This window comes from Adelges cooleyi, unplaced genomic scaffold (genome assembly GCF_023614345.1).
Source record: "Adelges cooleyi isolate 19-005CV unplaced genomic scaffold, UGA_ACOO_1.1 ACOO_flye_CR_arks_rails_tigmint_CR_PRNA_168, whole genome shotgun sequence".
In the NCBI taxonomy this organism is placed as follows: Eukaryota; Metazoa; Arthropoda; class Insecta; order Hemiptera; family Adelgidae; genus Adelges; species Adelges cooleyi.
In genome coordinates this window covers 670620-681311 of record NW_026095825.1, presented here as the reverse complement: position 1 = coordinate 681311, position 10692 = coordinate 670620, and the positions used below count along the sequence as shown (strand labels likewise).

Sequence of the window (10692 nt, the reverse complement as noted above, 5' to 3'; positions counted from 1 at the left end):
AATACGTATTGTAGTTATTTGAAGTATTTTATTTTTTATTTTCATAAGTAGGTTTTTTATTATTTGTAATAATACTCGAAACGCCATCTGCTGGAAAAACTTGTTTACAACGAATTCAGTTAAACAAAGAACACGCTGTAGTTGAAGTTTATTTCAATTATAGGAAGGAACATTGTCAAAAATAGGAAACATTTCAGGAGAGGGGGGGGGGGGCTGAGACCCATTAATATATGTATATGGGATATTCTACGACAAGTCGTACTCCAATTGCATCGGTTTATTTTCTGAAATTCTACATACACTTCGTACCTACTCATCTGAAATTAAACAATATTTAATATTAGTTTTTAAAAAAAAAAAAAATACTCCAAACCATGTTTACGTGATATAAAGTTTTGAAAATTGATTAAGTAATTTTTCAATTGTTTTTAACATTCTGGAAATGTTGTTAATAACAACAAACTTTCAACTAAATATTTAACATAGATTTTTTGATTTATGCAAAAGAGACACCAAAATTTAACTTGCGATTTAATCTTATCATAGGAATACCGAATACTATTAAACCAAATATTGGCTTAAATAATAGCTCATTTATATTTGTGTTTATAAAAATAGTAAATAAACGATTATTTGTTGTCAAAAACCTAACCATAATATTTAATAACGATATTGTTATTAATGTTTTGAGGCTGCAATGGACTGCAATAATATGTAAGAATAATATGTTATACATATTACTTTACCTAAAGTACGGTGGTTTGAAGGTAACAGGCGAGACAATAAAAAAAAAAATATTAAACTATAAATGAATTATTGACTAAGTGCAACAAAAAAATGAACAACATATTAAATTAGAAGGCATGATTAGCATAATACTTGCGCATGCAACTTATAACTTAGGTACTTAGTAATGTTAAATTGTAATTAAAATATCTCTTATAATCTGTGTAGCCAGGCCAAAATTAGGAATAAATAAAACTTGGGTCAAGTATCAAATTCTTATAGTACATAAATAGAAAACTCTTTTGAATTTTTTTATTTTGGTCCTAAAATATTTGTACTTATTCTAAATTCTTTTACAATAATAAAATATTCCTTCCTTCGATAAAAAAAACGCAATTTTGGCGCGACTTTTGAAATCTGCAACACAGTTGGTCATGCTGTATTTTTTTAAATTTCATAATATAATAAATACTACTATATTTGTTTTATTTTTCAATGGTGGTGACACTGACCATTGACGATAGTGTTATTGTTTACAAATTTTTATCACAACATTTTGATAAGAGTAAAGAGACCGACCCGGACCCGGTGTTTTATGACTTACTTTAAACCATGCCGTAAGTTGAGCGATATAATATGTTTTTTATGTTATTACATGAGCCAAAAAAAAAAACAAAACGTAATATACTAAAAATTTAATTAGAAAGAATTTACATATTGTAAGCGTAAAATTACAAATTTTTGGTAAAGACACAAAATGGCAAAACATCATCCAGACTTGATATTTTGCCGAAAACAACCAGGCGTCGGTAAGTAAGATAAGAAAACTAAAAAATAACAAAAATTATTGTTTAACTAGCAATGAATGTAGTATTGATTTTTCTTTTTGATAGCTATTGGCCGTCTGTGTGAAAAATGCGACGGAAAGTGTGTTATTTGTGACTCGTACGTCCGACCGTGCACGCTAGTCCGGATCTGCGACGAATGCAATTACGGTTCGTACCAGGGCCGTTGTGTTATATGTGGTGGCCCCGGAGTGTCTGACGCATACTACTGTAAAGAATGTACTGTCCAAGAAAAGGATGTGAGTTGAACTAAAAAATGATGTGCTTTACATTTTTTTTCGCTATTATATTATATTTTGATTTTGCAGAGAGACGGATGTCCAAAAATAGTCAACTTGGGTAGTTCGAAAACCGATCTGTTTTATGAACGAAAAAAATATGGATTCAAAAGACGGTAGCAGATTTTATGTTGTTTTTTATGTCATATTATGTTGATGTTTAAAAGTATTTTTTTTTTTTTTCATGACGAATTATTACAAAAAATATTTATTTTAAATACATTTAAAGATATTACACACATTGACAAAAATAAGGCTAATATTTAGTTATAAACTTGATTTTGCCAATGACGACTGCACTTAATGTACCAATGTATTTATTTTAAACAATTTTCATAAAACTAAGCTAAAAGTACTTGGATGCCATAATAAGATGAGTAATGTAAAACTTTTTAATTTTGTATTTACAACATTACTTTTATATGTTTTAAACTGTTTTTGCAATTTTATTTTTCGCTTAAACTTATTTTTCTGTACTGGCTTTTTTTTTCTGTGTGATTAGAAAACTAGATTTTCATTGCAAGTCAAAATTTTCTAAATAAATATTAAGTCTTCACTTTACAGTTGTCATAATAACAGATTTTGACTTTTACCAAATGAATTCAGTAACATCTTCTAAGAACTATTGTTTAACTATCGTTTAACTATCTTACAACATACCTTTTTAAAGTATTTACTTGTAAATTTACATTGAAATAAGTTGTATTATAATTGTTTTTGTTTTTAAATATATATCATAGCCTTTGTTTTAAAAATGTAATTTTTGTTATTATAGTATAGTAGTAGCTATAGTGCTGGTTTGACCTTTTTTTTTAACTGGCGTACTTTATTATTAGAATGGGATTGTTTTTTTATTGATTTCAAACCTTTAAGTGTAGTTGCTGCAGCGTTTTAAAGTATTTATTATGAAATACTCGTGTTAGTAACAATATTAATAATTAATTACTTTTAAGTATTGTGATAAGTTTCACATTTTCTGCACATTAGGGATTGTACTCATGTAATTTTTTTTTTTATTAATTAAAATATTGTATTATTAGGCAAAAGATATATGCATAAAGTTTGAATTCGTTTTAGTCTACTTGGAATTAATAAAAAATAATAGTTAATGTTATGAATAATATGTATGTATTTATAATTAAAAATTATTAGTTTTTTTTTGTTATTTCTTGGTAAAATATTATTAATATAATTTATGTTGAAATGTATTCTTGTTACTTAACGACAAAAATGTATGTTGTACAACCACTGATTACAATCCACATTACAATTATTCACAGACTTGAAAAAAATTATCCATAAAAGATTGAAATTAATTAGATAAAAGTATAAAAAATGAAAAATAATAAACAAGATAACATAAAATACAAATTATATTGTAGATAATAAATAAATTATAGTCTACGAATAATAAAACCATAATTAAACAATTTTTAGATTAGTAATAGTTTTTGAATTTTGAATGAAAAAAACCCACACAGATTTTAACGCTAATTTTTAGTTCAGCAGAAAATAGTATTTATGAGAAGTAATTAAAAAAAATTGTAGCTTATTTTTAAGTCGCTACACAAAAAAATATTTTTCCAGACTTTACAAAGAAACTGGACGTACCAGATAATAAAAACTTGAGTCCATATTTAGACAAATAGTCAGTTTAATGTTAATATTAAATTTATAACCAAAATAATGTAAATAATAAAATGATTATTTGCTGTATTTAATCTACAATTTAATTGAAAAAAAATCACTACAATAAATCATATAAATTAAAACACCAAATATAATTCTTAAAAACAAAATTAGTTGAATAAAAACAAAAAATAATTACACTTTTATTTGATCAAAATTAAATTGCAAACAAAAATTGTTGAAGTTATTTTTTAGTTTTTACTCAAGTAAATGTTATTTAAATAAGAATTTGATGATAATTTAAGTTGACAAATTATTTGAATAAAATACAGAAGTACAACTAATAAAATAAAATAAATACTTTTTTTGTCTTTTTTATTCGTAACGTTCAAGTGTTGTTAAATTATGGTATTATGTAGTTATTTAAATTATAACTAATATTAGATAATTCTTTTAAATATTATTTAAAAAAAATTATTTGTCGGGCAAAAACAAAAATGGATATTTGTGTAATTTTAACTAATTCAATATTTATAATATTATAGTCAATGCTATTACTTGTTATTTGACCAGGCTTGCTTATAATAAATTATATAATATTTCAATAATGATAGCACTGTACCGATAAGGATGTTATAATCGATTATTGTTTACAGCAAATATGATTTTGATTAGAAAATTCTATCTGAAAGACAAGTCTTACAAATTACAAAAAAAAAACTGTCGAAAAGCAAAAGCATTTATTTTTTGTTTTAAAAGCGTATCAAATTTTGACTATAAAAATTTGTGGTAAAGACACAAAATGGCAAAACATCATCCGGACTTGATATTTTGCCGAAAACAGCCAGGCGTCGGTAAGTATATTGTTTAAGAAAAAAAAGAATGAAAGTTATTGTTCACTATTAAAATAATATTATTATTTTCCTTCATATAGCTATCGGCCGCCTGTGCGAGAAAGACGATGGCAAATGTGTTATTTGCGACTCGTATGTGCGACCGTGCACGCTAGTTAGAATCTGCGACGAATGCAATTACGGTTCGTACCAGGGCCGTTGCGTTATTTGCGGTGGTCCCGGAGTGTCTGACGCTTACTACTGTAAAGAATGTACTATCCAAGAGAAAGATGTAAGTAGACCGAAAAATAACACAAATATATAAAGTAACGCATTTTGAGGACGAGTCAAACGTTAAATGTGTTTATAAAGTATATATTGGTCTATAATGTGTTAAGGGACTATGTCTAGATGATAAATCAAAAACACATTTTTCTTTACAATTAATTACACTTCCATATTCATTGTTTAATGACCACTGAAGGTTGTTCAAAATAATTATATTTAATAATCATTTTTTGCGAGTTTCTTAAACAATTTTTTTTTTTTAAATAGACATAATATAATTAGTTTTTGTTTTTGAAAATATTTCCAATATAGGCTTGTTTGGATCAACCACAATTTCTGAAAAACTGCTTAATAATATTAAAAAAATAGAATTTCCTATAAAAAAAAATTTTTATTGTTCAATGACCAGGAGAGTTGAAAAAAAAAATTGGATAGTTATTTAAAAATATTTTGTGAGCAGGTCAAAAACAGTCATATTTAAAAAATGGCAATATTTTGTTAATTTTCAAATATTTGTAAAAACATTTTTTTTATAAATCATTTAAAATAAATAAAAATTCTAGATAAAATTTTTTTTTTTTCCGAGAAAGAAGTTTCTGTCCCTTTCGGAGACAGGTTGCTTATGAACAATCAAGTGCTGGTCTGGCGAGTATGAGTGCGTGCAACACACTACGGCTTTATACACTCGGCCACTTGTTCACATTATAGTTTCCACTAAAATAATAAGGAAATTATTAATTATTATTTTTTTATGCAGAGAGACGGATGTCCGAAAATTGTCAACTTGGGTAGTTCCAAAACCGATCTATTTTACGAACGCAAGAAGTTTGGATTCAAGAGACGGTAGCGCTGTGTATACTTTTATATTACCTAATTATATTATTATGTCATTCCTTTTTTTTTTTTAACATTAATAATATAATAAGTGTATTTAAATAAAAATAAGTAATTTTACAATATTATGTACTACTGAAAAACAAAGGTGTAAAATTTAATCTTAAAGTCGATTCAAAATATAAAGTTTTGTATTTTTTTTTCAGTAATATCTACATTTTTTTTCTCGCGTAATAGCAATTGATCGAGTACTCATCGAATAATGGATCTTTTTTCACCACTCCATACCAATACCCGATTTCTACAAGTAATGAAAAAACACTAACTACGTATCCAGCCACTAAAACTACCAACGCTCCATAAAGTTTCCTCAAGTCCATTAGCGCTTTTATTTCTTCAAACTTTTGTGGTGCTTCCAGTATTATCGTGTCCAGCATCACGTCATTTAGCCATTTCTCTACTAAACCAGCTTCGATGACTCTTCTCAAAAATTTATCCACCGCTGGCTTTATCGGTGAATTTTTTTGTAAGCCCAACGAAATTGGCATGTTAATTATACAGTTTGACATAATGTGCAATGTAAAATCACCACTCCTCGTACTGTTTAACGTACCTGAATCAATACAAATGATGATATCGTTAAACATGAACCGTAAAAATGTAATACCTATAAAATAGAAAAACTAACCATTAATTGACTGTTGATATTGTTCGTACACTTTAGTTTTTTGCAATACTTTCAAATACCGCAGGAAATGAATGTTGTCGTAGTAAGCAAACTGGCCTTTAGAAACACGTTCGATCGCCCCGCTGACATCGTAGACTTCTTGAAACTTTTGACCGATTCGTTGGCCGGTTTTGTCCAAAGAAGTCAAAAAGAATTCTTTCGACTGTTCACCCCAGCCACCGCAGTCGACGTTGCTATCAGCCAACGCTTCCAAAGTGTCTATTGTTATTCTGGTAAAGTCATTTCAGTCGGATTACTAAAATAGGTGACAATAAGATGGTAATAATATATTTTAAGATTGATAACCTTGTGTCCGGGTTAGCTAGGATGGCAGTCATACTCGCTTTGTAAGCCACAGTGACCAGCAAGCAGTACATCCACCACCAGCCGGTCAGAATACGAATAGCCCATCCGCTTGGAACTTGCGGCAGCGATACAGCCAACAGCATGCCGTACGTGTACAGTATGCTATTGCCGATGTTTTCAAACAGATACAAACCGATCACATTTTTTCTGTTTGGCCGCAGATCTTCTTTTGGTTTTTTAACGTAACTTATGACAAAAGCACTTTGCTCTGTTAGGTTTTCCGGTTTTCTGAACAGAGATTTTATCTTGTCGATTGCGTGGACGGCATATTCTTTTACATGTGAAAACGTTTTTTTTTCAAACGTCGTAGGCTCAGTTTGGCTTTCGACGGGTCCTTCGATCCTTTCACTGTTTTCTATACGTTTATGAGCCGTCGCCAATGCATAAAATAAAAATCCACCGACGAACAGAGTAATGATTACACCGACCCACATGTTCAATCTAAACAATGGAATTATAATATGAACAGGGTTTACTATAAGAGGGAAATTGCGTATAGAAACTATAACTTTTGATCATGTTACAACAGGAAAATAATTTGAAATTTTACAAGGAAGCTAAACAAATAGTAATAGTTTGCAAATGGTTAGTATTACGCAAATCATTGAGAAATAAGAACAATTATGGTTTTCCTTAAAACTTGAAAAAGCGTATATACTGTTTTACCGAAAAAAGGAATAATTTTAGGCACTTTAAAATGACGAACATTGTTCATAGTGAAGAATTAAAAGCAATAGTTAAGAAAGTTTGTGACGACATAGAAAACATCTCCAATGGAAATTCATCAAGGTTTTAATTCTATACTTGTTTTTCTTAGCAATAGATAAACTTCCAAAGTATACTCATGGCGAGGTGTTACTTGTTTGGCGATACAAGTGAGGAAGATAGAATAGAAGCGGTTGTGTGTCAGACTGCACTAAATAAGATAAAAGTAAAATGAAATCGAGAATGTAGGTTTAAAGATGAATGCGTGGAGTAACTACGTTAGACAGAATTAGTAATGGGTGATATTTTGAGTGTATTACACAAAAGGAGTTTAGAAGTGAGGTCAAATGCAGGGAAAATCAGAGAGATTAGATTCAGAAGGATTGGCCATGTTTATAGAAGAGTAAAACGAATCGGAGTATTTTAGAGATGGAGATGGAGGCCGAGAAAGTAAGTCCTAGAAACAAGATTAGTCATTAACTTTCTTTACGTACTGGAAGGGAAGTATTAGCGTTTTCCAAGAGTTATTGGTTTTTGACTCGAACGCAAGGAAAGTCAAGCATTCGGTGTTGTACGGTATGGACAAGTCCAGAATGTTCAGGTGATAAGGAGTGTAGTGTAGGTTGCCTAAGGCTAGGTCGGCTCGACCTGACCACACTTCGCCCAACAACCCCGAGATAGTGCCGTTAAGTTGCTTTTTTCCCCACTGCTCTGTACGCCAGTTGATCGGCTCGTAAATGAACGGAACGAAGTTCATAGCACTGCCAAGCGATTTTAGTACCTACGGCAACAAGTAGATAAACACATAATGTTAGCTCAAAAAGTTCATAGTGCACGCCAATGACAGAAATTAAAAGGGGAGCGGATTAAACGCTTTAAATATTTAAGTAGCCACCCTTAGAAATACAAAATAATAAGCTTTATTCTTTAAAACAAGCTTGCATTGTCTTTATATTAAAAAAAATTGGCCACGGGACCTCGAAAATGGACCTTAACTGGTGTCCGATCACTAATCGTATCCGAAATGTACTTTGTAATGCCAAAAGTTAAACAATTTTACACGTTGAAACGTACACATTTTTCAACTAAAAAGTAGGAACGCTATAACTGTTTGAGAAATGATCGAATTAGTGCCTAACTTGTGTGACATATTCTTTAGCTGACATACCGAATACGGATGTACAGAAAATAACCAAGAAAAAATCACCAGATCGTTCCTTTCGAAGGAGTGGAAACTTTTAAAATGTTTTAGGTATTATCTTGAGGTCTGGAAAAAAAATATAGTTTAAAAAAACTAAAAAACACGCTTTAATAGTAAAATAAACTAAAATGTAGAAAATAATTTTCAATATAGTAATCAATTAATAAAAAATAAATAGTATTATTGTGAAAAAAGCGTGGGGTGCTACATATATGAGTTCTTGAAAAGCGCCCCACACTTTTTTCACAACAATACTATTTATTTTTTATTAATTGATTACTATATTGAAAATTATTTTCTACTTTTTAGTTTATTTTACTATTTAAGCGTGTTTTTTTAAACTATATATTTTTATTTTCCACTTTTTAGTTCGATGTGCTTTAAAATCGTGTTTTTTAATTTATTCTAGTACATACGTGTCTCTATTGCTTGAAAACTTCAGGTAATCAACAATGAATACACGCATGTACGTTCGGTTGCCCATCTCGTTTTAGTTACATAGTTACGTACGTACAAACAAGTGAAGCTAATGTAAGCGTGTTAATAAAATCGGATGGCAGGTAGGTCTAGCGTGAACGTAGTATGATAATAAATACGATTTTTCCAAAAATCCGTTGTCAACGTTTTTTTGTATTAAAAATTATAATGCTACCTAGTCGTAGGAGTCACTTCACTGAACTGCATTTATTTGTGCAGCCAACAGTGAGTGGTGATCGACAAACGAGCATGTACCTCAATTTCTAAGCCACTAGTGTAACCGCTGGTCTGGACGTCGTCGTCTGCCAATGCTGTTTTTATCGCCGACGGCATAAAGTCGAACGTGGCCACTTTCAACGAGTACCCTTGCAGGTCCGACACCTTATCCCTGTACAGATCGATCTGCTTCTGGAATTTTCTCCTGCTCCACAGGTCCAGCCTGAGCGTGACCAGGGCACCTTTGGCCGGCGCCGGATAGGGTACCGTGGACAGTTCGTACATTTCCTTTTGCCTGTACTTCTTGATGAACACCACGTTGATGATTTTCGTCCAGAGCGTGTAGTGCTGTTTGGCGAATAGCCTGCGGTCGTGCAACAACATAAACTTGGTTTTGGAATCCAACATTCTGTGCCTGAACAAAAGAGATATTGTCACGGTACTTGAAAATATATATAAAATTAACAGACTACTCGGTTTAGCTACAAATGGATGACTATAATAAACCCCCGTCGTATTACGATTTTGTGCAAACTGCATTTCAGATCAAAGTAGTACATAGAATTTGGCGAGCATATACTCGTTGAGTACTCGAATGCGAACAATACAGTTCAGATATTTAAGGAGCCCGCTCTGACAGCACAGATGAATAATATCGCGTGTCTTTGTAGAGAAGCCCGAGCTGAGAGACTCCCGCGTAGCTTCTATTTGGCTCCTAAATAATTGTTACCGAACTTTTCGGAGGACTCTTGTCATGAACCCCAAACAGCTACTGTGATTATTAATAAAGTCTCTTTAGTCGAACTTATTAGACAGGTACTTACTTGTCGTTGAACTTCAAAAGCCTCGTTACTTGGTCGGCGTTCAGTATTAATATAATGTTCATGTCACATCCTTCTTTTCTCACCTGGTTCAGCATTTGCCACGTCTGATAGTTGGGTGACATCAAGTCCTCGGAATCTTCGACCAACGTCTAAAAAAATGCACCAACCACAAATGGTCATATTTATGAAATCGACCGGTCAAGTTCACACGTTTCAACTGTTTAGTACTTACTTTGAAAACCGGCACACCGGTGACGGCCGAGTAAAATGACTTGCCCAAAATATTGTTGTGAAAAGGGTCGAGGATCAAGTTTACGCATGTGGCCTTGTTTTTCCACTTGTCGGCCAAATCGACAGCTAATTTTTCAAATTCCGAATTCCACTTGGAGTCTTTATAAAACCTGACGGGAAAAATAACTTTTTTTGGTGACAGCCGACAGTAGGTATATATATATATATTTTTTTTTTTGTAGGTAGAACAGATCAATTTATTTTTTAAAAGTGTCAAAAATCATAAACATTACTTATAACAAACTTAGCGGAGGCAAACCTAAACGAATTTTGCCTTCCAAAATGCAACAAAAAGTGATTAATAAATAATAACACAGTACCACATTATTTTGGAGCAAGAACCGAAGTTAACTTTTCTTGTTGAATCTGCGTCAGAGTTCAACTAGTTTTCTCTAGTGCATGTAAATCTCTTTTAAATCGCCTCCAGTTGTAAAAAAATATAACTGTAGTAT

At 31.2% G+C, this 10692-nt stretch overlaps 3 protein-coding genes across 3 annotated transcripts; 2 read left to right on the top strand and 1 right to left on the bottom strand.

The window, feature by feature from the left end:
• The first annotated feature begins 1273 nt into the window (after positions 1-1273).
• LOC126832995 (PHD finger-like domain-containing protein 5A) lies at positions 1274-2488 on the top strand. Its single transcript, XM_050564072.1, has 3 exons — positions 1274-1535; positions 1620-1810; positions 1880-2488. Exons 1-3 carry the CDS (start codon positions 1484-1486, stop codon positions 1967-1969), a joined length of 333 nt encoding a protein of 110 aa, XP_050420029.1. The 5' UTR covers positions 1274-1483; the 3' UTR covers positions 1970-2488.
• A 1650-nt stretch (positions 2489-4138) lies between these two features.
• LOC126832987 (PHD finger-like domain-containing protein 5A) lies at positions 4139-5638 on the top strand. The gene is made up of 3 exons (XM_050564058.1): positions 4139-4332; positions 4413-4603; positions 5357-5638. Exons 1-3 carry the CDS (start codon positions 4281-4283, stop codon positions 5444-5446), a joined length of 333 nt encoding a protein of 110 aa, XP_050420015.1. The 5' UTR covers positions 4139-4280; the 3' UTR covers positions 5447-5638.
• Positions 5639-5645: 7 nt separating this feature from the next.
• Positions 5646-10298, bottom strand: LOC126833061 (uncharacterized). The gene is made up of 7 exons (XM_050564189.1): positions 10182-10298; positions 9950-10098; positions 9165-9540; positions 7726-8012; positions 6467-6967; positions 6122-6390; positions 5646-6046 (listed from the first exon to the last, which is right to left on the bottom strand). Exons 2-7 carry the CDS (start codon positions 10069-10071, stop codon positions 5646-5648), a joined length of 1956 nt encoding a protein of 651 aa, XP_050420146.1. The 5' UTR covers positions 10072-10098; positions 10182-10298.
• Positions 10299-10692: the final 394 nt, after the last annotated feature.

Bases quoted from the DNA above. Each gene is read 5' to 3' on its own strand.
- LOC126832995 (XM_050564072.1), top strand. From the start codon at position 1,484: ATGGCAAAACATCATCCAGACTTGATATTTTGCCGAAAACAACCAGGC. The intron at 1,536-1,619 runs GTAAGTAAGATA...TCTTTTTGATAG, and splicing joins CCGAAAACAACCAGGCGTCG to CTATTGGCCGTCTGTGTGAA. The intron at 1,811-1,879 runs GTGAGTTGAACT...TTGATTTTGCAG, and splicing joins GTACTGTCCAAGAAAAGGAT to AGAGACGGATGTCCAAAAAT.
- LOC126832987 (XM_050564058.1), top strand. From the start codon at position 4,281: ATGGCAAAACATCATCCGGACTTGATATTTTGCCGAAAACAGCCAGGC. The intron at 4,333-4,412 runs GTAAGTATATTG...TCCTTCATATAG, and splicing joins CCGAAAACAGCCAGGCGTCG to CTATCGGCCGCCTGTGCGAG. The intron at 4,604-5,356 runs GTAAGTAGACCG...TTTTTTATGCAG, and splicing joins GTACTATCCAAGAGAAAGAT to AGAGACGGATGTCCGAAAAT.
- LOC126833061 (XM_050564189.1), bottom strand. From the start codon at position 10,071: ATGTCACCCAACTATCAGACGTGGCAAATGCTGAACCAGGTGAGAAAA. The intron at 9,541-9,949 runs GTAAGTACCTGT...TCTTTTGTTCAG, and splicing joins CTTTTGAAGTTCAACGACAA to GCACAGAATGTTGGATTCCA. The intron at 8,013-9,164 runs GTACATGCTCGT...TTGTTGCCGTAG, and splicing joins CTAGTGGCTTAGAAATTGAG to GTACTAAAATCGCTTGGCAG.